Raw genomic sequence first — 27752 nt, forward strand, 5'->3', positions numbered from 1 at the left:
TGCACTGGTTCAGTCTACTGGACAGTGTGGAGCACACCTGGGTTCAAATGGCATTTGAAATCTTTCAAATACTTTGAGTGTTTGCGCTAGCCTGCCCGAAGTGCCAAATGGGCAGGGTTTATGGTATTGGGACTATTCTATTGGTCCGTTAAGCCCGACAAGCTCAGAGTATTTAAAATGATTTCAAATAGTACTTGAACCCAGGTCTGGTGTGTAGGGAAATGCAGCAAACAAACTCAGCCTGTTGTTTGTATCTCCACCACTGGGCCTCGAAGCCTTTTGTCTTCTTTCTGTCTGTTAATAAGGGAGCATTTCAATACACAGTGCAGGGTAATAGTCTGGGGCTTGTATTCATAAACCGTCTCAGAGTAGGAATGCTGATCAGCTTTGCATTTTAGACTGTAATGAATCGACAGTGGAGGACCTGGTCCGAGGTCGGCACTCCGACTCTGAGACGCTTTTTGAATACCACCCCCAGTCTATCGCAGCACACTATCCATACCCGACAGCTTTCTCCGCTGTTTCTCGGATAAAGGAGACGGGTTTGTATGTGTTCATGTTTCAGCGGCCGCAGATGGATCGAGTAATTACCGAGTAATGCGTCTCTGTCTCTGGATGTGGGAAGTGCGTGCTGTTTCCACTGGCCCAGTTAGGACAACAAAGAGCAGCTCAGTGAATGGACTCTGTCAGGACAAAAAGGGCCAGTTCCCCAGGACAGTAGAGTCTGGGAATGAAGCGTCCATTCATCTCATCAAATGCGATATACTATACCTGTGACCTGGGCCGTAGAATTTCCCCGTCACAGAGCACTCACTCTATGGACAGTTTAAGCCAAATGAACGTTGGTTGAAGTTCTGAACTGACATCTTAACAGTAACAAACCTAGAAGTCCTCTAACCTGGAACAGAACTGATAGAGGCATCGCTTTGATACAGTTGAAATGATTAGTTCAAATAGTTGTTTTAGTGCTGGGCTGAACCAAAACCCTTCACACCCCATCTGTCACTCCCTAGGACCAAGATTGGTGTTTAGCCTAGGCCTATGAAACTGACCCTGGTCGAAACGCGTTCCTTTATTAGTTGGGATGCAACAAAGAGAAAGGAGAGGGTGGGAAGCTAAAGGAATGGCCAGGCTCCAGAGTTCTGTGATTTCTATGGCGACAGAACGCTTTACCATAAGAGCGCCAGGCCGTCTGAGACCTGCCTAGTTCCTGAACTAAATGCCAACAGGGCTTTGTGTGAATGGGCTGTTACACAACTCTGGCCCCTCAACTTCTCCTCTCTCCTCTATTAAGCAGAGCTCGGGGTTAGAATGGACGACAGACTAGCGAGCTGACTCCCTGTGTTAAATCTTTATCTCCGCGTCTCTATGGGGAGAAGAGAAGGACACTGTGGTCCACTCTGGCACAACACGTGGAATGAGTCCCTAACGGGACACTATTCTATATGGGCCCTGGTCAAAAGTAGTGCACTGCGTAGGGAATAGGTTGCCATTTGGGACGCAGGTTTGAAACCCGTTGGTTAGGTTGCTCCCTGACACCAACGCGTCTTCCCAGTAATGTGATGTAACGATAGGACAACAGGGCCACGATGGAGATGAATGGTTTTTTCCCTGACTGGATACAAAGAACATAAGAGGTGCTGGATGTATGGAGTGTGTTAATGTACTCTGTCTTTTGCGTGTGTGTATATGTGTGTGCGTGTGTGTGTGTGCGTGTGCGTGCGCGTGTGTGTGTGTGTGTGTGTGAGAATGAAGAGAATGTAACGGCACACATTGTCAGATTTGGGATGGGAATATTCTCCCTCCCACGCAGAGACAGAGAGCTAAATAAAAAGGCCGGAACACAATAATGCTGCAAATAGTTTTCGAAAAAAGGCATGTTAAAGCTCCCATGTTGCAGAAATTAGTTTGAGTCAAGTACAAAGCTACCCTCAACATCTGTTAGCGCAATGTATGTTAAAACCGTTGGGGGGGGGGGGGGCGTGCAAAAGTAAAGTAACTGTTCGATGTATTACATTGAAAAGTGTTTTCTGGTCTTTATGGATATCCTAGTGGTTCAGATAGAGTATATTGTACTATCAGAAAGTACTACCGTTAGAGCATCTCTATTAGGTACTGATACAAATATAATAATCCTTTTGTAGTTTATTACAGGACCTCTGTTTGACTTTCCTAGAATGTTGCCCATGGAAAGTACAGCATATCCCTGTTTGTCTCCTTTGTTCACCTTTACCTTATTGTAGCTCATCTATGGAGCCCATGGCCTATACGTCCCAAATTACACCATATTCCCTACCAGAGGTCTTTGGGCACTGGTCAAAAGTAGTGCACTGAATAGGATGCCATTTGGGGTTCATCCCCAAGGAACGGGTTCTGCTCAAAAACCAAACCAGATGTGGTCTATTGAACTGAAGGAACATCCTTCAAACGGAACCTCGAGACAGACTCTTGTAAAGAATATCTCTGGAAGTCCCCTTACATCCTGGTATTTGAGTATTTATTGAGAACGTCTGTCCGTCTGACAGTCCCTTGACTGCGGTCACGTAATCATAGGCATGGGCTGAGTCCCATATAGCACCTTATTCCCTACACAGTGCACAAAGTAGTAGATTATAAAGGAAATAGGGTGCCATCTGTCCCGTAGAGGGGCCGTTATAACGTATGCTTTTGATCGGCGGTCAGGTCGGTTCCTTTCCCAGACACGGTGGTTTCCTGCAGAAAGACATCCACTCCTGGAGAACACTGTGTCTCCTTCTGGGAGTGGAGCGGCCATTGGCTAATGGATATGAGGATAGAGATTTCGAGACAGACAGTGGAGGATATGTGGACATGTGTTCCCTATCACGGGGCTGCATGCGTCTGATCTGAGTCCTTTGTGAGTGGTGTGATGCTAGGCTGGCTCAACCATGGCCCCTTGGTGTGGTTAACCCAAGCCCCAGTCCATTGTGAGTTAGTGACGCAGCTTACATTGAAGAAGAAATTCAGCAACTCTGGGAGGACAGTGGAAAACTGTTAAAACTGAATATTGTTAAAAGCCATCATGTTTCAGCCTGTAGCCTTTTTCCCCCCTTCAATTCATGCACCTTGGTTTGAGAGTGAAGTAGCAGCAGTGGGCCGTTCCCTTTAGTGATGCAGCCATTTTGTTGACAAGCACAAGTCTTCTTTATCTTCCCGAGGAAAAAAACACTGTTAAAGAGGGACTGATGGTTTCTATCCTCCTCATTAGGAAATGCAACTGAGAACGGGATTTATGTTTTGGAGGCGTGTTTGGATGTTGGTGTCTCGTGTGTGTGTGTGTTCACACGTGGGCAGTCTTTGTAGATTCTCCCTACCAAAACCGTACACACCCTTCTAGATGACTTGAAACAGTCTCACCAGGTCTTGTCTGGAAGTAGCCTAGGCTAGCTAGCAAACTAGCCAATTTATTGGCTTCAATCTGCCAATGTGCGAATGTGACAGTGTTGGTTTAACTTTGGATAGCCGATCTGTGGGGCTAGTTAGGGACCATTAATACATTACGCAATGTAAATGGGACAATATTTTCATGTTGCATACCTTTTCTCATTAAATACTTCAATATTTGTATATGAATTTCCACAATTTATAGTTGGTGTGAGGTTTTTAAGTCATTGAAAATGGGACCTATTGAAATGTACAAATATTGTCTCATGTACATTGTGTAATTTACTGATGGTCCCTAACTTACCCCATAGAGAGATCCAAAGTTAAACCAAATTTACCACGATCAGTTCCGCACCCATGTGTTGGGCATTATGATCGGGTTGTGTGCTGCCAGCTGTGGGCAGAATTGAAATAAACCCAACCTAAGAAACTGTTATGTCCCCTAGATTCCTAACATCTTGCAAATCTCTGTTTTGGACGATACAGACTTTAAATTATCCTATTTACAATTTGTTGTACATTTTGACAGTAGAATACATGTTTTGGACAATCGATGCCACGTTTAAACCAGAGAAGTAGTTTTTTTCCCCCGATACACTCGGATATTGTTTAACTTGCATAGATCAGATTTGGAACTGCATTGTCTATTACTCAGCACATTTGATGTTTTCTTCTGTATAGTTATAGGCTGTTTGATAAGCATCTGTAGTGCCAGTGTTTCATGAAGATCTCTCTCTCTACATAAGCCACCAGAAGCAGTGGATAAATCCTAATTAGCGTCTACAGAATATAAAGTGAAAGTATCAATTATAATTACAGACTTCTCAAAACAACTGAGTAAGAAGGTTTCACGATTACGCTCTCTGTCACACCTTGATGACAAGATCTACACTTAGATGTAAAAAGGTTCTACCTTTCCTCACAAATAAACACACCTCGGCTTTATAATTAGCCAAGACTGTCTCTTAAGTCGTACTTTGATGAGATGGAACTTCGTCTCGATGTAAATGAACGCCGCTTTCTCACCTAAACATCTCTCCATCTCCAGTCCCTGTCAGACTATTGTGATCGGCTGTAGACGACTCCTACGTTCGTGTGTGTAGCTACAGATTAGACCCATACACACACACACACACACACACACACACACACACACACACACACACACACACACACACAAACAAACTAGACTTGCTAATGAGATGCTAATGCTAGTCAGCCTCTCCTCAGTGAGTCTACCAGACTACAGCTACAGAATGGTAATTAGCGTGGAGGAGCCCTTCCACAAAGAGACTGTCTATTTAGTCCTTTCCATCTCCATCCACCAGCACACATTCAATTATCCAGGCTACGTCCCAAATGGCACCCTATTCCCTACATAATGCACTACTTTTGACCAGAGCCCGGGTCAGAAATAATGCACTATGTACGGTATAAGGTGCTATTTGGGACGCAGTTTTCGTCTTTCTTCCTCGTGTGGAGAGCAGAGCTGAGAGCAGAGCTGAGAGCTGAGAGCAGAGCTGAGAGCAGAGCTGAGAGCAGAGCTGAGAGCAGAGCTGAGAGCAGAGCTGTTGTGCTGTGCTGTCTCATAGTTGACTCGGCCATTTCAATTGCTGAGGTGTTTAAAAGTCTAGGCCTTTAAAATCTATGTAATTTAACGCTTAGTTTGTCTAAGAGTGGCAAGACTTTTCTCATTAGTGTTTCCTAGTCTTAATGCCTCCCATAGTTTGCTTCGTAGGTGGGACACCAAGACCCTTAAAAACACACAGGGGCAGTTTCCCGGAACACACTGTCTAGTCATCCTGGACTAAAAAACATTTTAAATGGAGATTCTGTGTCTGGGGAACCCCCCTCCCCCATATTCTCACACTTAAAGACTGGCAGGTAAAGATACCATGTCCATGAGTCTAGCATGCGGTCTAACTGGACAAACAGTTACTGCTCATTAGGGTCCTGTAATGCCATCTGTCGTTTAGAGGACCACAGACAGCCTGGACAACCTAAAAAGACGTTTGTTCAGCGGGCTGCTGTTCTACCCGCTGGTGGCCGTCTGTCTGACTGCAGACATTTCCGTGCGATTCCACATGTACAATCGGTTTGCACTCAGTTTGCAGATTACTGCCGACTGAAACCAGTTGAATTGAATAACGTTTGTCGTGGTGAGTCAGTGCGTTGTCAGGATTATGTACAAACTAGACTCCATCCATCTGCCCACTAGACTAGGAGCTATAAAAGCATGTCTGTGTTGATAGTGTCATCAACATTCCGTTGGAGGAATTCTAACAGGAAATGCTTTGGCTTTATATGGTCGTTAAGTTTGTCTATAGAAGTTGTTTACGTGAGTTATGTCTTATCAATCAGATTGCCCCCAAAATGAACACCCTGTTCCCTCCCTATATAGTGCACTTCTTTTGACCGGGGCCCATAGGGGGTAGGGTAGTAGTGCACTATATAGGGAATAGGGTGCCATTTGGGACGTTCCCTTACTGCTCAGGCACACCAATAGCATTTGCCGGCCGAAGGTACTTAGCACCTCAGAACAGAGTGCCGGCATTAATCTGCAAACTGAGTGCAAACCGATTGTACATGTGGAATCGCACGGAAATGTCTGCAGTCAGACAGACGGCCACCAGCGGGTAGAACAGCAGCCCGCTGAACAAACGTCTTTTTAGGTTGTCCAGGCTGTCTGTGGTCCTCTAAACGACAGATGGCATTACAGGACCCTAATGAGCAGTAACTGTTTGTCCAGTTAGACCGCATGCTAGACATGGTATCTGGTATCTTTACCTGCCAGTCTTTAAGTGTGAGAATATGGCTTGTATCCCAAATGGCACCCTATTCCCTGTCTTGTTGCTTTGGATGTTGTAGTTTTTGTGTGGTATAGTACTGGGTAGTGTGAGTCATGAGGTGATTAAAGGGGGGTCGTGTCCTGTTGTCTGTGTCTCCTCCTGACCTTTCCTCCTGACCTTTCCTCTTGACCTTTCCTCCTAGACCTACCCTGCATGGGCTCTGGGCTTGACCTCCGCTTGTGTCCCAAATGGCAAATCAAATTTATATAGCCTTTCTTACATCAGCTGATATATCAAAGTGCTGTACAGAAACCCAGCCTAAATCCCCAAACAGAAAGCAATGCAGGTGTAGAAGCACGGTGGCTAGGAAAAACTCCCTAGAAAGGCCAGAACCTAGGAAGAAACCTAGAGAGGAACCAGGCTATGAGGGGTGGCCAGTCCTCTTCTGGCTGTGCCGGGTGGAGATTATAACAGAACATGGCCAAGATGTTCAAATGTTCATAAATGACCAGCATGGTCAAATAATAATAATCACAGTGAACAGGTCACCCTATTCCCTAGGGCTCTGGTCAAAAGTAGTGCACTATAAAGGGAATAGGTTGTCATGTGGGACACTGCCTGGGTCTCCTGACTGCAGGATCATCTCTCCGACACAGCCTCCTCTGTCCTGTCAACGTGTCACTGCGGAGGGCAGGCTGTACGCTGACCCCCTCACTTTCTCCCCTTTGACCCCCCCCCCCCTCACTGACTGCACTCACAAGCAGGATCATCACTCCTTTGTTTATGGAACCTCTAGTCCGTTTGCCTGGCTGACACACAGACCCACACGGTCTGTTATTTTAACCAGGCAACTAGTGTATACCCCATGGAGGTGTTTTTGGAAGGCTTGACACATCGTGACATTGTCCTGATTACCAGTAAAGTGTCTTGAGTCTACTTTCAGGGAGTATGTGGCAGAACATTGTTAAAGCAGAGGCTACATGGTGGACAATGGAATGGATGTCTGTACAGCTGATGTAATGGCAGGGAAAGTTTCTCACCTCTTGCTGAGCTCACTTAGTCATATTTGACAGCACAATATGAACGCTAGCGGAATGAGAAACGTGAGTCATTCTTAATGTATGAACGCACAGCGGTGCTGGGTGGAGTTAAGATGTGAGAGTATGAAAAGCCCTATGCCTTTCTTTTGAACGAAGAGATTTCTCTTTGAGATATGATTTGCTAGGATTTACCTTCGTCATCGCTCGCCCGGCGTTCGTGACTGGGATTTGAGGGCATTGTCATCAATCTAACTGAGTGTGCCATATCGTTGATGTGTTGGGTTTTCAACACTATGGAATCGTCCCAAATGGCACCCTATTCGCTTTATAGCGCACTACTTTTTTTACCAGGGCCCATAGGGGAGTAGGGTGTCATTTGGGACACATCCTCTCTTAACAGAAGGCAGAAATCTGTTTTTTCCTACTGGCTGTCTTTTTTCTTTTGTTGTGAGTTGCTGCATTTATATGTCTGTCTCCTTCTACTTGAAGTGTAGCCTACAGCCCAAGGCAGGCAGTGTTTCCCTAACGCCAAAGTCTTCCTTGATTGTGATTTAAGACTTGGTTCTGGCTTGAGAAATAGCTTTAATTCATTTGGTGGGCCTAAAAAAGGCCCAAAGCTTTAACGTTGCCTGGTACCCGCATGAAAATGGTTTAGGAACCAGGATCCTAAGAGAACTGGAGAAAGTCAGAACCCTAACCATTCTCATCCATCACAATTCACACTGAATAGCCGCCGCCCCCACCTCCTCCCCTCCTCCCCACCTCCTCCTCCCCTCCTCCCCACCTCCTCCCCACCTCCTCCCCTCCTCCCCACCTCCTCCCCTCCTCCCCCAGCGATCATGATTGCGACCTCCTTTGAAAGTTCACGCACTGCATTTATGAAGTGAGCCCAGGTTTTTTTTTTTTTACTCCAGAGCAAAGATCAGCTTTCACATGGATCAGGTGTCCATTCCGGTGGTTAGCAACTTGCACTGGCACTCTGCGGGAAGGGGCCTCCGCTCCAATCTGTTCTCTATCTTGGGTTGTGTCCCAAATGACACCCTATTCCCACATGGGTCCTGGTCAAAAGTAGTGCACCATATAGGGAATAGGGTGCCATTTGGGACGCGGTCTTGGGCTGTTAAAATGGCAGCTCTAAGAAGAAACCATCACCCGCCAAATGCAATCTAATCTTGGCGGGAGTTCAAAATAATATTTTATTTTTCTCTTCTACTCAGGTGTTTCTCCACCGCCTAAACCAGTATGCAGCCACGAAGATCGACAAGAATGTCACAGAGGAAACCGTTAAGGTGAGCCTTTATTCGTTTAGCCTGGTAATTACATCATAATTACTTAATCTAGTAGTTACTTAATGACTGTGTAATCAAGATCTGTGTAAAAATGTGAGTGGAATGTCAGAAGAATGAGTCCTTTTAGCTGCGTGGCTGAGTATAAACCTTGTTTTCATAACGTTATCCAATAAAAGGCCGGAAATTACAGCCGGAATCCAAATAAAACTCAACGTCTCTTGTTTGAGGGACTCTTTCAACCCAAAATAGATGTTTCTTCTGAATGAAGAAAAAAAATAGCTACTAAGGCCTAGGCATATACAGGAAGCAGCTGTAAATGTAATCTATTTGTATAAATGATTCCGGCTGCGTGAGGGAGTGGGACAATGAAGGATGCGTCGTCGCTGTTGGGAGGGTCCTTGTCTGTCTGTGTGTGTCCCAAATGGCATCCTATTCCCTACCTTGTGCACTACTTTTGACCAGAGCCTATATGGGTGCAGGGCTAAAGTAGTGTACTTAGGGTTGCAAAGCTACCGGTAGTTTACCAAAGTTACATGAATCTTCAGTAATTTTCTTAATTAACAGATAGTCTATGGCAATCTATCGTAACTTTGGTAATTTATTCTTGAATACATTTATTTTTTTTATTCATATGTAGTATTCATTTATTATATCTGCCTCCATATTGTCCATGAACTTCTAGTAGATACAACATATGGTTCAAGAGAAAATGGCCTAATTAATGAAAAAAGCATCTAATCAACAATGGCATTATTTTCAATGAACTCTGCAACTCTTCCAACTGTGTTCACAACTGCCACCAGTTTGACGCCAAAACATTGTCAACAAAAACATATTTACATAGTCAAATAAATCCGTGTGTAAAGAAATATAAAGGATATTTCATGCTGAAACCCTCATATTAAACACCAATGGTATTCACTGTGTTGACGATTTATATTTAGGATCATGTTTTACAGGTTTGTCCTTCACATTTTTGTTTATTATTGAGTTATTTCAGATATTTTAGATATGATTAGGACACACAAAGGGACGTCACAGACACCTGGGACGATATGAAATACCCAAAAGGGCCACTTGATGTCTTGTGATATGCATGTGGTCTTTGAAAGATACCAACCTTCTGGTAGTTTAACGAAGTTAGAACATTTACCCTCCCTTTGCAACTCTTAAGTGCACTATATAGGGAATATGATGCTATTTAGGGTCAGACTCCACTCTGTGGGCTTTGCTTATTCTGGAAGTTAAACATGCATTGGCGGAGGAGCGGCCTACGTGTTCCCGTGTCCTGTGTTTTGGAACACGCTGTGAGAACACTGGGGGGGCAGGGGAGGAGTCTGGCGGAACAGGGGGAACAAGGTCAGACGGAGGTCAGGGTTCTAGAATGTCTTGGTTGTTGCTAACTAACAGCTGTCCCACTCCAATCCGCCATAGAACCTTGCTGTACTGGAACACTCCAGAGTGGAGAAGATACAGAACGGATACAGATATGATTCCATATACTGCTTGATGTAAGAATCATGTCAGTTACAGGTTTTCAATTTCGCTCTCTTGGGCGTTGTATATTGTCACACCCACAGAGTGCATAGTCCTCTTCCCCCTTCAGTTATGGCAGTCCACCACAGGCACTATAGGCCCCCCTCCCCATCCACAATCAGACCATTATTTTGTGCTTAAGCATTGCCACATAAATGACATGAAAGCACCAAATAACCCAATCCCACATAAAGGCTAAGTTCAGCGTTCCATATGACAGAGCATATAAAATGTCTCTCCATTAACAATGTCTCTCTTTCCAGTGTTTTCACAAATGCTAATTTCCTCTCTCAACTCTAGAATTATAAGATGAAGTCAAGTCTGGGACTATTTCAAAGAAACCTCATCCGTTGTTCTGTGACTTCTGTCTCCCATCCGAGCCCCAGACAAATGCGCTCGTTCTCTCTCGCTCTCTCTCTCTCTCTCGCTCGCTCATCTGTCGTGCCCCAAAATATTTAAAACGTTGTATTGCCCCCTATCGTCTTCCCTCACGACTAGTGGACTGAAAAGAGTGGGGTCTTTATGGTCCAAATGTCTCCACATTGTTCTCTTGTCTACCAAGTTCATGAGCAGATAGCTGATCATGAAGGCAGGATACTGATCAAAGGATACTGTAATGTTGAACTATTGGGACACACTCCTTGTCCTTGCTTGGCTAGGGTTTCTTGTCCTAATGTTTCTATGTTTACTTGGCTATGTTTTGTCAATGTTTTTGTATGTGTACCCCCTCCAGATGTTAGTGTATTCTGTCCCCTGGTGTTACAGTGTATTCTGTCCCCCTCTAGGTGCTGTTCTCTAACCTGGAGGAAATCTTGTCTGTGCACCGTAACTTCCTGTCCATGGTAGAAGAGCTGCTGCAGCCAGACCCCCACGCTCACCACGAAGTGGGCCGCTGCTTCCTGCACTTTGTGAGTCTCACAGGTCTCCGTATCGCTCTGTCAATCCATGTTGGAAATGAAAACCGAATAGTACTTTCTAACCTCAAAAGTTGTTTTTTTTAATCACTATCTACAAAACATTGCCTGTGCTTTGAGTTTCACAGGCTTCCGTAGCTCACTCACTGACTAGAGCAGTGATTCTCGAACAGTGGGGTTGTGTCTGATTCCATCTGGGAGGCAGCTTAAAGATGAGATCAGAAATATTGTTGATCAGTCTTATTTTTATCCGGGTGAAAATACAATTGAAAATGCTTTAGATGAGTCGCAGCTCGAACAAGTTAGAGAGTTCCTTGGGTGCAGGCAGCTATTCTGGCTGACGCGAAGGAGTTTCAAACCCCGTCTTAACCAGGCCCATTCTCTCTGAGTAGGCTAATCTCTCTGGATGCGTCCCAAATGGCATCCTATTTCTTTTCTAGTGCACTACTGGTGACCAGGGCCCATAGGGAAAAGTTTGGACATACTGCACCTATTACCCATTGTTTCAGCGTAGTCTAATCTCTCTGCGTTAGCACAGGCCAGAGAGGAAGATAAGATGAGATTCAACACTTCAGATTTACTATCTCCTGTGCAGGCCGTATACTGCTCTGATGTAGCCCCCCTGTCGTAGATTAGATTTATCCTAGCTCTTTGATGCTGAGCTGAGCTGGGATATGGACCACTATATGATCTTAGGTTTCTAAGGGCCGTAAATCTAGAGTGGACGTCTGAAAGTTGACCCTCTCCTCAGTGGGTTACTATATTCTGCTAAGGACGTGTAATAGGTCTTCTTCAAAGCTAGTTCTCCTCAAAGTGACACCATGACAGGGATGGGTTTTAACAGGTGACAAACTGTTTTTACATTTATTTACAGTTGAAGTCGGAAGTTTACATACACTTAGGTTGGAGTCATTCAAACTCGTTTTTCAACCACTCCACAAATTTCTTGTCAACAAACTATAGTTTTGGCAAGTTGGTTAGGACATCTACTTTGTGCATGACACAAGTCATTTTTCCAACAATTGTTTATAGACAGATTATTTCACTTATAATTCACTGTATCACAATTCCAGTGGGTCAGAAGTTTACATAAACTAAGTTGACTGTGCCTTTTAAACTTTTAAGCTTGGAAAATTCCAGAAAATGATGTCATGGCTTTTGAAGCTTCTGATAGGCTAATTGACATAATTTGAGTTAATTGGAGGTGTACCTGAGGATGTATTTCAAGGTCTACCTTCAAACTCAGTGCCTCTTTGCTTGACATCATGGGAAAATCAAAAGAAATCAGCCAAGACCTCAGAAAAAAATTGTAGACCTCCACAAGTCTGGTTCATCCTTGGGAGCAATTTCCAAACGCCTGAAGGTACCACGTTCATCTGTACAAACAATAGGACACAGGTATAAACTCCATGGGACCACGCAGCCATCATACCGCTCCTAGAGATGAATGTACTTTGGTGCGAAAAGTGCAAATGAATCCCAGAAAAACAGCTAAGGACCTTGTGAAGATGCTGGAGGAAACAGGTACAAAAGTATCTATATCCACAGTAAAACGAGTCCTATATCGACATAACCTGAAAGGCCGCTCAGCAAGGAAGTAGTCACAGCTCCAAAACCGCCATTAAAAAGCCAGACTACGGTTTGTAACTGCACATGGGGACAAAGATGGTTCTTGTCCTCTGTTCTGATGAAACAAAAATAGAACTGTTTGGCCATAATGACCATCATTATGTTTGGAGGAAAAAGGGGGATGCTTGCAAGCCGAAGAACACCATCCCAACCGTGAAGCACGGGGGTGGCAGCATCATGTTGTGGGGTGCTTTGCTGCAGGAGGGACTGGTGCGCTTCACAAAATAGATGGCATCATGAGGCAGGAAAATGATGTGGATATATTGAAGCAACATCTCAAGACATCAGTCAGGAAGTTAAAGCTTGGTCGCAAATGGGTCTTTCAAATGGACAATGACCCCAAGCATACTTCCAAAGTTGTGGCAAAATGGCTTCAGGACAACAAAGTCAAAGTATTGGAGTGGCCATCACAAAGCCTGACCTCAATCCTATAGAAAATTTGTGGGCAGAACTGAAAAAGCGTGTTCGAGCAAGGAGGCCTACAAACCTGACTCAGTTACACCAGCTCTGTCAGGAGGAATGGGCCAACATTCACCCAACTTATTGTGGGAAGCTTGTGGAAGGCTACTCGTAACGTTTGACCCAAGTTAAACAATTTAAAGGCAATGCTACCAAATACTAATTGAGTGTATGTAAACTTCTGATCCACTGGAAATGTGATGAAAGAAATAAAAGCTGAAAGAAATAATACTCTGTACTATTATTCTGACATTTCACATTCTTAAAATAAGGTGGTGATCCTAACTGACCTAAGACAGGGAATTGTTACTAGGATTAAATGTCAGGAATTGTGAAAAACGGAGTTTAAATGTATTTGGCTAAGGTGTATGTAAACTTCCGACTTCAACTGTAAATATGTATTTGTTTTACATTTAATTCATTTAGAGCGACTTACAGGAGCAATTAGGGTTGATCGCCTTGCTCAATGGCACATCGGCAGATTTTTTCACATTGTCGGCTTGGGGATTCAAACCAGCCACCTTTCGGTTACTGGCCCGACGCTAGGCTACCTGCCACCCCTATGACCTTGTGTACTTCCCAAATGGCACCCTGTTCTCTATATAGTGCACCACTTTTGACCAGAGCTCTCTGGGTCTACTCTCTATATAGGGAATAGGGTGCCATTACAGACTCAGCCCATGTGGTATCAATGGTATTTCTTTTTTTATTTCACCTTTATTTAACCAGGTAGGCAAGTTGAGAACAAGTTCTCATTTACAATTGCGACCTGGCCAAGATAAAGCAAAGCAGTTCGACACATACAACAACACAGAGTTACACATGGAGTAAAACAAACATACAGTCAATAATACAGTAGAAAAATAAGTCTATATACAATGTGAGCAAATGAGGTGAGATAAGGGAGGTAAAAGCAAAAAAGGCCATGGTGGCGAAGTACATACAATATAGCAAGTAAAACACTGGAATGATAGATTTGCAGTGGAAGAAAGTGCAAAGTAGAAATAGAAATAATGAGGTGCAAAGGAGCAAAATAAATAAATAAATACAGTAGGGGAAGAGGTAGTTGTATGGGCTAAATTATAGATGGGCTATGTACAGGTGCAGTGATCTGTGAGCTGCTCTGAAAGCTGGTGAGGGAGATAAGTGTTTCCAGTTTCAGAGATTTTTGTAGTTCATTCCAGTCATTGGTAGCAGAGAACTGGAAGGAGAGACGGCCAAAGGAGGAATTGGCTTTGGGGGTGACCAGAGAGATATACCTGCTGGAGCGCATGCTACAGGTGGGTGCTGCTATGGTGACCAGTGAGCGGAGATAAGGGGGGACTTTACCTAGCAGGGTCTTGTAGATGACCTGGAGCCAGTGGGTTTGGTGACGAGTATGAAGCGAGTGCCAGCGAACGAGAGCGTACAGGTCGCATTTATGGGTAGTATATTGGGCTTTGATGACAAAACGGATGGCACTGTGATAGACTGCATGCAGTTTATTGAGTAGGGTATTGGAGGTTATTTTGTAAATGACATCGCCGAAGTCGAGGATCGGTAGTATGGTCAGTTTTACGAGGGTATGTTTGGCAGCATGAGTGAAGGATGCTTTGTTGCGAAATAGGAAGCCAAGTCTAGATTTAACTTTGGAATGGAGATGATTGATGTGAGTCTGGAAGGAGAGTTTACAGTCTAACCAGACACCTAGGTATTTGTAGTTGTCCACATATTCTAAGTCAGAACCGTCCAGAGTAGTGATGCTGGACGGGCGGGCAGGTGCAGGCAGCGATCGGTTGAAGAGCATGCATTTAGTTTTACTTGTATTTAAGAGCAGTTGGAGGCCACGGAAGGAGAGCTGTATGGCATTGAAGCTCGTCTGGAGGGTTGTTAACACAGTGTCCAAAGAAGGGCCAGAACTATACAGAATGGTGTCATCTGCGTAGAGGTGGATCAGAGACTCACCAGCAGCAAGAGCGACATCATTGATGTACACAGAGAAAAGAGTCGGCCCAAGAATTGAACCCTGTGGCACCTGTGGCACCCCCATAGAGACTACCAGAGGTCCGGACAACAGGCCCTCCGATTTGACACACTGAACTCTATCAGAGAAGTAGTGGGTGAACCAGGCGAGGCAATCATTTGAGAAACCAAGGCTATTGAGTCTGCCGATGAGGATGTGGTGATTGACAGAGTCGAAAGCCTTGGCCAGGTCAACGGATACGGCAGCACAGTATTGTTTCTTATCGATGGCGGTTACGATATCGTTTAGGACCTTGAGCGTGGCTGAGGTGCACCCATGACCAGCTCTGAAACCTGATTGCATAGTGGAGAAGGTGCGGTGGGATTCGAAATGGTCGGTAATCTGTTTGTTGACTTGGCTTTCGAAGACCCCTAGAAAGGCATAAAGGTATAAGCAATGGTCTTTAGAAATCACCCTCATGGCTGTTTTGTGCAAGTCCAGTCATTAAGAGTGTAACCTGGATGACTCTGTGGTCGCTCACATGACCATGGCTGATGATCTCATGTCAGACTACCCAGCAGGGAGGCTACTGTGGTCTGTTCTCTCTCTGGAGCTATTACACCTATTTCAAAGAAACCTCGTCCATTGTTCGGTGACTTCTCGCTCCCTTCGAGCCCCAGACAAATTCTCTGTCTCTCTCACTCACTTTCCTTCTCCTCAGTGATTGAGGTCTCTTGCTGTAAGGCAGAGTTCCTAGAAAGAGAGGAATTGTGAAATCTCTGTCTAGTTCTGCTGAGGGGAAAACCCTGATGGGATCTGAGTGGGAGTGGGTTCTCATAGTAGAATCTCACCTCTAATCGTTCCAATATGGAATAAGTTATGAAAAACTGTCTTTGATTTCAACATGCTCTTAACATACTGCTTGTCAAAGCTGGTTCTATCCTCACTATTGGTCGAATCCTTACTTGAGGTCTGCACTAGAGGTCTTAACGAGTCCAAAATGTTGGACCCGTTCCGAAATGGACCTGGGGCTTTCCGACCCGGACCCGATATGCATACATTTTTTTTCTTTATATAGAGACCCCTTCCAAATGTACCCGAAGGAAACTAGACCCGTTCCGTATAGACCTGGTTGGATCTAGACCAGGTCCGATCCGGGTGAGGGAAGCAACAGAAAATATATATTTTTGAAGCTACTTTTATTAACAGGAGCTGATAAAGCGCGAGAGGAGGGAGAGAGGTGCCGCTCTAGCAGTTCGGGGAGGGGCCTTGCTGTGAGCGAGTGACAGGGTGAACAGGGAGGAAGGAGGGAGAGACAAGAGACATCAACCAAGGGGAAAGGGAAAGGGGGATAGCTAGTCAGTTGTACAACTGAAATGGGTCTTCCGCATTTAACCCAACCTCTGAATCAGAGGGGTGCGGAGGGCTGCCTTTATCGACATCCACGTCATTGGCGCCCGGGGAACCAAGCCGACTCGCGCTTTAGTCGACTAATAGCTGTCATAGTCAGGTTGTTTATCATCAAACATGATTACGTAATACCCGTCTTGACTGCGTCAAACCAGCGGAAGCTAGTTAAGCTAGCCAACGTTAGCTAGCTAGGCTAACTGAGGCTGCAGTGCATGTGCTTTCTCATCCTACAGTTACAAATAATAACAACAACCTGTTCGCTCCTGGTCTTTGTAGTTTACACTTCTCCTTTAACTTTTTAATTCCTTCATTTTAATTTCATCTTCCATTGATTTTAGATATCTCCTAACTTTTGCTCCACACGGAGAAAGGCTCTATGACTGTAGCCTCTTGCCACTTTGATGACTTATGATTGGTCAACAACAAGCTACAGGCTCCACCGTAGTGAAAAGCAGGAGCGGCAGCATGAATTATAAAATGTCTCTCTCGCTCTACTGCAGCGGTCGCGTTCAGATCCGTACGAGCCCTTCACGATAAGTCAGTTAAAATTACACATACCTGAGACCAGTGACAACTGTGGATTCTGGATCCCGACCCGCTCGGGCCCCGGACCGGGTCTCAGGTATTCGGGTACAGGTGGATCCGTGAAGACCTCTAGTCTGATTTATGCCGTCGATCTGAAGATTATTTAGGGAATAGGATGCCAATGGGGCCTCAAACTCAACTCAGGACCTTGAAGCTAGTTCCACTGCATGTTTCCATCATTCCCCTCTAATCAAGGACTCATTTACTTGTTTGCAATTAATTATCAGGTAGAACAGAAAACCAGCAGGCTCCGGACCTCGTAGTGTATTGATCTGAAGTTAGGATGTGGCCCTCCATTCATTTTGGTTTAGTATGAGAACCCATAGAGGTTTGATCTGAGTAGCTGTAGCCTGTGCTGCTGGGTAGTAATGATGATTTATAGGCCATGTCTCTGTTCAGTGTCCCTCAGAGAGAAAGACTGGGGTGTTACGAGCATGTGAAGCCATGGGAAGAGGGGTTTGTCACGACGCATACATGTGGCTTCAACATAGAAGACAGGATAGGTCAACATGTCCTCTCCTCTCTCACTCCCTTTGTCTCACTCTGTCTCTCTGTCTGTCTGTCTCTCTCTCTCTCTCTCTCTTTCTGCCACTGTCTTTCTGTCTTTCTCTCGTCCCTCTCATCTTCTCTCTCCAGAGGAGTGGTTTTCAGATCTATGATGAGTACTGTGGGAACCATGAGAAAGCTCAGAGATTGCTGCTGGAACTCAACAAAATCAGGACCGTCAGAACATGCTTACTGGTGAGGAACCGCTCGCGTGCGCGCGCGCGTGTGTGTGTGATCTTTCCGGCCTCTCATTTCACTCAGTGTGTGCTGTTTAAGGTTGTTCTCCATGCTATACACACATACCTCCGGGCTTTATGGGTAATGTAATGCTACTCCTTCTCAGCCCTCCTGTCTTTCACAACCGTATCACTCCATACATTCACTCCTGTTATAAGAGCTCTATAAAAACCCTGGGACCTACGTCAGTGTCCGCCTTCGGGAAGATACTCTATCTAAAAAAATAATAAAAAACACACATTAGCTTCAACCACATACATCTGCAGAGTCATGTTGTGGTATTGTAGAGGGCTATTTCTGGTAATTGATCATATGAGAAGTACACACATCTCGGCTGTGAGTGGAAGGGGAGCTCTATATGATTGAGCGTTTTGTTTGAACCCGGCTCCCAGCAGGGAGAGGGTGTGTGTGTGTGTGTCTCAGCGGGGTTAGAGTGGTCTTAATTGAATGCGATTTAATGGAGGTTTTATGGTCTTGGCTTTGGCGGGACCTTCCTGGCTGCTTGCATCAGCCCTGTGAGGGTCGTGTTACTCTCATAGCCTCCGTCCAACCCTGGGCTCATAGTACTTGGGTTACCCCCCTGACCTCCAGTCCACTCTGGGCTTAAAAGCCTTGGCTTGCCCCCCTAACCTCCAGAACTCCAGTCAACCTTTGCCCTACTGGATGGCCCACTGACTGAAAGCCTGTCCAGTGTTTTATGTAGTGAGAAGGATGTAATTTAACAGTATTTCACAACCATTAACGAAAGAGAATGAGGTTACCCCCTAACACCCCCATCCACCCCTGTAGGTTACCCCCTAACCTCTCCCCTCAACCCCTGGAGGTTACCCTCTAACCTCCCCTCAACCCCTGGAGGTTACCCTCTAACCTCCCCTCAACCCTGGCCTATGGCCACGTTGATCGTTTAAAAGAAGGCAAACAGAGGGGAGGTGACCAGGTGACTGATACTAATGTCCACATCTAATCGTCTCCTTTGCTCCTGTTAGAACTGTATGTTGCTGGGGGGCAGGAAGAATACAGAGGTTCCATTGGAGGGCTACCTGGTCGCTCCCATTCAGAGGATCTGCAAGTACCCACTGCTGCTCAGGGTGAGTCCTGTATGGCCCTGTCTGGATCACAGCTCCTCGTCCTTCTTGTTTCCTGGTCATCAGAGCTGTCCTGTCTTATTCATCTAAGCCTCCCTCTATATGAAACGCTTGATTGTCACGTCCTGTGCACGCACGCACGCACACACACACACACACACACACACACACACACACACGGTCGCTTCTTCTCTCCGACAACAGGCAGACAGTATTAGGCACGCCAGCCTCAACAGCACATGCCACTGCCCCGGACTCCCACAAACCCATAATCCCCAGACTCAGCCCTTTAACACACTTCAGTCATACTCCATCTTCATAGTCCATGTTTACCTTTGCCCACGTTAAAAGTGTGTGTGAAACAGAACTCTGTTTGAAACGCTGTTAGCGTCCTGTGCTGTCGAACTTCATGAATCTAGTTTAGATCTATGAATTCACACCGAGTGTAATCTAAACAGCCACCGGCACGAGAACCTAGATGGTAGATGTAGCAATAATCTGAGGCGTAATCTGATTCTCTGTCATTTGAAGTCTTACAGCTGGAACTGCCCAGGCGTTCTCTCTCAGGCTGCATCTGAAATGGCGCCCTATTCCCTATGTAGTGCGCTACATCCCTATGGGCCCTGGTCAAAAGTAGTGGCCGCCCTACATCGGGAATAGGGTGCTGTTTGGGACTCAACCTCAGTCTCCCTGTGTAAATAGCAGCGATAAAGATCGCTGGTTGTACAGTAGAAACTATCCAGAGACCGTATATCTAAACAGCCGTCAGTATCTGACAGGCCGGGACTGTGTTTAGACTAGACAGATTTCCATCTCCACCAGACTGGGTCATGCAATAGCCGGTAGTGATGTGCAGTTTGCGAACGATTCGTTCTTCTTTGAATGACTCTTTTCACTGACTCGAGTTCTGATTCGTTTTTCCGAGTGACTCGTTCATTTTAGTTGTATTGATTTGCTGGCGGCAATGATTTTTATTTTATTATTATACTTTTTTAGGTACTTTTTACCCCTTTTTCTCCCCAATTTTGTGATATCCAATTGGTAGTTACAGTCTTGTCTCATCGCTGCACCTCCCGTACGGACTCGGGAGAGGCAAAGGTCGAGAGCCGTGCGTCCTCCGAAACACGACCCCGCCAAGCTGCACTACTTCTTGACACACTGCTCACTTAACCCGGAAGCCAGCCGCACCAATGTGTCAGAGGAAACACCGTCCACCTGGCTGACCGTGTCAGCGTGCATTGCTCCCGGCCGCCACAAGGAGTCGCTAAAGCGCGATGGGACAAGGACATCCCGGCCAGCCAAACCCTCCCATAACCCGGACGATGCTGGGCCAATGGTGCGCCGCCTCATGGGTCTCCCGGTCACGGCCGGCTGCGACACAGCCCGGGATCGAACCCGGATCTGTAGTGACGCCTCTAGCACTGCGATGCAGTGCCTTAGACTGCTGCGCCACTCGGGAGACCCCTGCAAGGAGTTCTACAGCTGGAGTAATATGAGCTCCTCCGGGGAGACATACTCCGACCAACAACCTTCTATCAGGTGCGCGCAGGCAAAATAGATCATGCTGCAGGCAGCATAGAGGACAAAAAGATGTGTGTCGAACTGATCATTGATCGCATGGTGCAAGAATGACTGCAATCAATTGAATGTTATGTTGGACACAGCTTTGTAGAAGCAAAACATACACAGCCTCAACACTCGAATGAATCGTTTGGGTGGCTGCTGCAGTTCGCAAACGATTGATGGCCTATTGGGCAAATCTCCCTTGAGGCAGTCAAGCCATTGCATTCCGTTCATTTGTAGTCCGGTTGCGGTCGCAGCTAGACCTCGTTTCAAAGGTATCAATAAATAATCATATTTGTATGCCTGGCAATCACAAATTACGTTACTGACTCAAATTAACGAAAGAAGTCAAAAGAGTCGTTATTTTGACTGAACGGGTCAAAAAGGTTCAGAGTCAGTAAAAAGAGCCGAACTTCCCATCACTAGTAGCCGGCCGACCCACCAGGCTATCTAACTGTTATGTACAGTTACTGTTGCCGACCCACCAGGCTATCTAACTGTTATGTACAGTTACTGTTGCCGGCCCACCAGGCTATCTAACTGTTATGTACAGTTACTGTTGCCGACCCACCAGGCTATCTAACTGTTATGTACAGTTACTGTTGCCGACCCACCAGGCTATCTAACTGTTATGTACAGTTACTGTTGCCGGCCCACCAGGCTATCTAACTGTTATGTACAGTTACTGTTGCCGACCCACCAGGCTATCTAACTGTTATGTACAGTTACTGTTGCCGACCCTCTCTGTCTGTCTGTCTGTCTGTCTGTCTGTCTGTCTGTCTGTCTGTCTGTCTGTCTGTCTGTCTGTCTGTCTGTCTGTCTGTCTGTCTGTCTGTCTGTCTGTGTGTTTCTCTCTCTCTCTCTCTCTCTCTCTCTCTCTCTCTCTCTCCTGGGATATTAGTCTGTTATGTACTGTAAATCAAAGAGGACTGTACAGTGGAAGGGAGGGAGAGTGAGTGGGCACATGTACTAGGGGAAAGTTGTTGTTGCTGCATGTTTCCCACATCTTTTTTCAAATATAAAAATGATTAACCTTTTAATATCTATCCTGACCTGGCTTTTCACATTTGCCTGTGCTGATCTGTGTGTGTGTGTGTGTGTGTGTGTGTGTGGGTGTGTGTGGGTGTGGGTGTGGGTGTGTGGGTGCGTGTGCGCATTTCTTTGTGTGTGCCTGCGTACGTGTGTGTGTGTAGGAGCTGCTAAAGAGGACTCCTAAGAAACACAATGACTACTCCTTGGTGCTGGAGTCTCTGCAGGTCATGAAGGCTGTCTGTTCCTCCATCAACGAGGCCAAGAGACAGATGGAGAAACTAGAGGTGCTGGAGGAGTGGCAGTCCCACATCGAGGGATGGGAGGTAGGCTCACATGTACACTATAAAACAATATACTATATAGTACACAATATCCTGTTATATAATATATGCCATTTAGCAGACGTTTTTATCCAAAGCGATGCTGTACATTTTCTACGTTTGGGTGGTCCGGGAATTGAACCCACATTCCTGGAGCCTTGCTCTACCATCTAGAGGGATGGGAGGTGAGACATTATCATCTCAAACGTGATCCTAATCATTATTAAACATTATCCCCATCATACTGTGTTATACTGGAGAAACTAAAGGTCCTAGAGGAGTGCCAGTCCCACATTGAGAGCTGGGAGGTGGGTTAGACACCAGCAAATACAGCCCTTACAATATAGTGTATAGTATTCAGTGGCACGTGTACCTTTATAATGACAGGTGATTACTTTTTACATGTTTTATTGCTGTACCATTTCATGTAGTGGCTCATTTATTCAGGTTATTGTCTCCTGCAACTCAATGCTTTTCTACCTAAAGCTGTGACTAATATAGCCCCATTTAGCCCAGGAGTAGCCATTTATGAAGAATGACTGGTAGCATGAATAATGAAAACTACTGCCGACTGAGGCATGGTGAATGTGAAGTAAATTACCTGCCAACAATGTTTTGTAATGTTTACACATGCATACACGCACACGCACACACACACACACACACACACACACACACACATACATACATACACACATAATAGTTTCTGCCTGGCCGGACCAACCGTCTTGTTAAATCCTCTCACGCTTTAAGGTGACTCCTCCAATCATCATCAGGTTCATATCAGTACTTTGACTTTAAAGTAGGAGTGTTCTTTTTCACGTCCGGCTTCAGCTAGTCTTAAAGGGGATGTGGGCATCGGTGGGATCTTAATGGTGCTGGTTGCATGTCGTCGGGGGCCTGGGGCCGGGGGCCTGGGCTGCTTATGAAATTGACTTGGCTTAACACTGCATCCCAAATGGCGTCCTATTTCCATTATAGTGCACTACCTTTGACCCGGGCCCACCCATAGGGCTCTGGTCAAAAGACGTGCGCTTTATGGGGAATAGGGTGCACTTTGGGATACATTCAGAGTCACGGAGAGTCACGGAGAGTCACGGAGAGTCACAGAGAGTCACAGAGAGTCACAGAGAGTCACAGAGAGTCACAGAGAGTCACAGAGAGTCACAGAGAGTCACAGAGAGTATCCAAGACATGGATCATCCAGTGCTGAAAGAAGGCTTCTTAACAACACTAGGCCCTTGTCAGAGAGTCAGCTTCATTTTGAAGAGTCATGTTTTGATTACCATGATTTTGATCAGGTATGATAAAGATGGCTGTGCTGTGGTTTTGATCAATTATGATAAAGATGGCTGTGCTGTGGTTTTGATCAATTATGATAAAGATGGCTGTGCTGTGGTTTTGATCAATTTTGATAAAGATGGCTGTGCTGTGGTTTTGATCAATTATGATAAAGATGGCTGTGCTGTGGTTTTGATCAATTATGATAAAGATGGCTGTGCTGTGGTTTTGATCAATTATGATAAAGATGGCTGTGCTGTGGTTTTGATCAGTTATGATGGAAGATGGCTGTGGTTTTGATCAGTTATGATAAAGATGGCTGTGGTTTTGATCAGTTATGATGGAAGATGGCTGTGGTTTTGAACAGTTATGATAAAGATGGCTGTGCTGTGGTTTAGATCAGTTATGATAAAGATGGCTGTGGTTTTGATCAGTTATGATAAAGATGGCTGTGGTTTAGTTCAGTTATGATGAAAGATGGCTGTGGTTTTGATCAGTTATGATAAAGATGGCTGTGCTGTGGTTTTGATCAGTTATGATAAAGATGGCTGTGGTTTTGATCGGTTATGATAAAGATGGCTGGGCTGTGGTTTTGATCAGTTATGATAAAGATGGCTGTGGTTTTGATCAGTTATGATAAAGATGGCTGTGCTGTGGTTTTGATCAGTTATGATAAAGATGGCTGTGCTGTGGTTTTGATCAGTTATGATAAAGATGGCTGTGGTTTTGATCGGTTATGATAAAGATGGCTGGGCTGTGGTTTTGATCAGTTATGATAAAGATGGCTGTGGTTTTGATCAGTTATGATAAAGATGGCTGGGCTGTGGTTTTGATCGGTTATGATAAAAAGGGTTCTAGATTTTCCAGATCTGTCCAGAGAGGTCAGCTCCATGCCTCTGTGTTGTTTTACGGGACTTGTTGACAACAGAGTGTGTTGTTAGTGTCAACTGTGCATGTAGGCCTGCCAGGCTTTCCGGGTTGCATCACAAATGGCACCCTCTTCTCGTTATAGTGACTACTTTTGACCAGGGCCCAAAGGGATTCCCATTGGGTTCTGGTCAAACGTAGTGCACTATGTAGGGGATAGGGTGCCATTCGGAACTAAGCCCTGGGTCACAACAAAACACACCACAGAATCAGAAACAGTTGGATAATCTTTTATGAGGAAAATGTAACTGGAATGTCTTCTTATAAAAGACAGACACAGCCTGAAATAAAATGATCGTGACTCAGATTCATTTCGTTTTTCTCTTTTGCGGACGGATGCAGACACATTTTGACACTGGCTTAATCTTTCTGCCCTGTTAAACCCATTTAGCAGGAGAGGGACATTCTAAACATTTACGTTTTCGGCCGGGCTAACTTTGTCATACAAACCTCCTATATAAGTCCCAAATGGCACCCTATTCTCTCTTAGAGCGCACTACTTTTGACCAGTAGTGCACTATATAGGGAATAGGGTGCCATTTGGGACGCACACGCTCTGAAAGACTGAAAGGAAGTGAACTTGATGAGACTCAAACTGTTTGTTGGACATGGTGTTCTAGCCCAGGGACAATCTCTTCTGTCTTTAACACAACATATTGTTTATTAAGCACAGACTGACCTCTTGGAAGAGAATCCAAGTGTCTGGTTTAGCCTTTAGAGGTTCTGGTTCGTCAATGGCTATTTGTCAGAGTGTTACTGCAAATTGGGAAAATAGCAACTGAAACACACACACACACACACACACACACACACACACACACACACACACACACACACACACACACACACACACACAAAGAAACTAAGAAGTGTAATGTGTTTCAGGAAAAGGGTGGAGTAGCATGACATTTGCACGCCATGGTCTTAGAGCTGTTCTGTGGTTTCCTCAATAGCTTTTATTAATTATAAACATTAGGTAATTCTGGAGCAGGTCACTACTCTACAAGCCAGACACTGTTCTCTATTAGACGGGCCTCAGAGAGAAAAAAAAACTGAAAAGAGACAGAGCAAAAGAGACAGAGCAAAAGAGACAGAGCAAAAGAGAGGGGGGAGCAGATTGAGAAAGAGAGGGTGAGGGGAGAAATGGATAGAGACCAAAGACAAAGGCAGATGAAGGAAAAGGGAGAACAGAGCGAAGGAGAGAAATGTCTTGTATTTCTATGTGTGGGTGTTTGAAGAATGAACAGAAAGGATGGAGGGAGGGAGGAAGGAGGGCCAGCCGAACGGCCTCAGTCAGTTTTTCCTCTGTCGCTTCCAGGTCGCGGCTGATAGCTCGTTAGTGCAGAACCTTCTCCGCATCTGTGTGCCCTTGGGTCACCATGGCAGCCAGGTTCACCGACCCTGCCGTGGGAGAGAGAGTTAAGCTGTGTCCCAAATAGCACCCGACTCCCTATGTAGTGCACTGCTTTTGATCAGGGCCCTATAGGGATTCCCATAGAGCTCTGGTCAAAAGTAGTGCACTATATAGAGAGAGGGTGCCATTTGGGACACAGACAGGACAGGACAGGGCGAGGGACCACAGTGGTCAACAGAGCGATGGCTGCCAGCGGTTGCCACGACGATGATTGCCCATTGGTCAAGGCTTCTATGTCTGTGCTGTGTCACCCGGTCACTTGGGTCTCAGTTTGGAAGTGGTAATAGTTATGTCCAAAACCCGAAAACTTAAAGCAGACATTGAACATCCCTTTGAGCATGGTGACCTTATTAATTACACTTTGGATGGAGTATCAATACACCCAGTCACTACAAAGATCCTAAAAGTTACTGGAGAGGAAAGAATGTGCTCAGGGATTTCACCACGAGGCCAATGGTTACAGAGAGTTTAATGGCCGTGATGGGAGCAAACTGAGGGTGGATCAACAACGTAGTTACTCCACAACACTAACCTAGTTGACAGAGTGAAAAGAAGGCTGTGCAGAATAAAAACATTTCTAAATATGCATCCTGTTTGCAACAAGGCACTAAAGTAATACTGCAAAAAATGTGGCAAAGCAATTAACTTGGTCTTGAATACAAAGTGTTATGTTTGGGGCAAATCCAATAAAACACATCACTGAGTACCACTCTCCATATTTTCAAGCATGGTGGTGGCTGGATCATGTTATGGGTATGCTTTTAATAGTTCAGGACTGGGGAGTTTTTCAGGATAAAAAATAAATGAAATGGAGCTTAGCACAGGCAAAATCCTAGAGGAAACCTGGTTCAGTCTGCTTTATACCAGACACTGGGAGATGAATTCACCTTTCAGCAGGACAATAACCTAAAACACAAGGCCAAATCTACACTGGAGTTGCTTACCAAGAAAAGAGTGAATGTTTCTGAGAGCCGAGTTAGTTTTGATTTACACTACCATTCAAAAGATTGGGGTCACTTAGAAATGTCCTTGTTTTCCATGAAAACAGAGTGACAAGAAAAAGTATTTGAACCCTTTGGAATTACCTGGATTGCTGCATAAATGGGTCATAAAATTTCATCTGATCTCCATCTAGGTCACAACAATTGACAAACACAGTCTGGTTAAACTAATAACACACAAACAATTATACGTTTTCATTACGTCTTTATTGAACACACCGTGTAAACATTCACAGTGCAGGGTGGGAAAAGTATGTGAACCCTTGGATTTAATAACTGGTTGACCCTCCTTTGGCAGCAATAACCTCAACCAAACGTTTTCTGTAGTCAGACCTGCACAACGGTCAGGAGGAATTTTGGACCATTCCTCTTTACAAAACTGTTTCAGTTCAGCAATATTCTTGGGATGTCTGGTGTGAACTGCTCTCGAGGTCATGCCACAGCATTTTCAATCGGGTTGAGGTCAGGACTCTGACTGGGCCACTCCAGAAGGGGTATTTTCTTCTGTTGAAGCCGTTCTGTTGATTTACTTCTGTGTTTTGGGTCATTGTCCTGTTGCATCACCCAACTTCTGTTGAGCTTCAATTGGCGGACAGATAGCCTAACATTCTCCTGCAAAATGTCTTGATAAACTTGGGAATTCATTTTTCCATTGATGATAGCAAGCTGTCCAGGGCCTGAGGTAGCAAAGCAGCCCCAAACCATGATGCTCCCTCCACAATACTTTACAGTTGGGATGAGGTTTTGATGTCTGTGTGCTGTGCCTTTTTTTTTCTCCACACATAGTGTTGTGTTCCTTCCAGAATATTTTGCCAGAAGCACTGTGGAACATCCAGGTGCTCTTTTGCAAACTTCAGACGTGCAGCAATGTTTTTTTGGACAGCAGTGGCTTCTTCCGTGGTGTCCTCCCATGAACACCATTCTTGTTTAGTGTTTTACGTATCGTAGACTCGTCAACAGAGATGTTAGCATATTCCAGAGAGTTCTGTAAGTCTTTAGCTGACACTCTAGGATTCTTCTTAACCTCATTGAGCATTCTGCACTGTGCTCTTGCAGTCATCTTTGCAGGAAGGCCACTCCTAGGGAGAGTAGAAACAGTACTGAACTTTCTCCATTTATAGACACTTTGTCTTACCGTGGACTGATGAACATCAAGGCTTTTTGAGATACTTTTGTAACCCTTTCCAGCTTCATGCAAGTCAACAATTCTTAATCTTAGGTCTTCTGAGAGCTCTTTTGTTCGAGGCATGGTTCACATCAGGCAATGCTTCTTGTGAATAGCAAACTCAAATTTTGTGAGTTTTTTATAGGGCAAAGCAGCTCTAACCAACATTCTCCAATCTCATCTCAT

The 27752-nt window shown here is 45.1% G+C and overlaps 1 protein-coding gene across 1 annotated transcript in view; it reads left to right on the plus strand.

Moving 5' to 3' along the window:
* Positions 1-27752, plus strand: part of LOC115195677 (phosphatidylinositol 3,4,5-trisphosphate-dependent Rac exchanger 2 protein-like) — a 203128-nt gene that overhangs the window by 26221 nt on the left and 149155 nt on the right. The window contains 5 exon segments of the mRNA XM_029755788.1: positions 8449-8520; positions 10842-10964; positions 17632-17736; positions 18765-18866; positions 21620-21781. Coding sequence (XP_029611648.1) covers positions 8449-8520; positions 10842-10964; positions 17632-17736; positions 18765-18866; positions 21620-21781 — 564 coding nt within the window.

Source organism: Salmo trutta, chromosome 6 (assembly GCF_901001165.1).
Source record: "Salmo trutta chromosome 6, fSalTru1.1, whole genome shotgun sequence".
Classification (NCBI taxonomy): Eukaryota; Metazoa; Chordata; class Actinopteri; order Salmoniformes; family Salmonidae; genus Salmo; species Salmo trutta.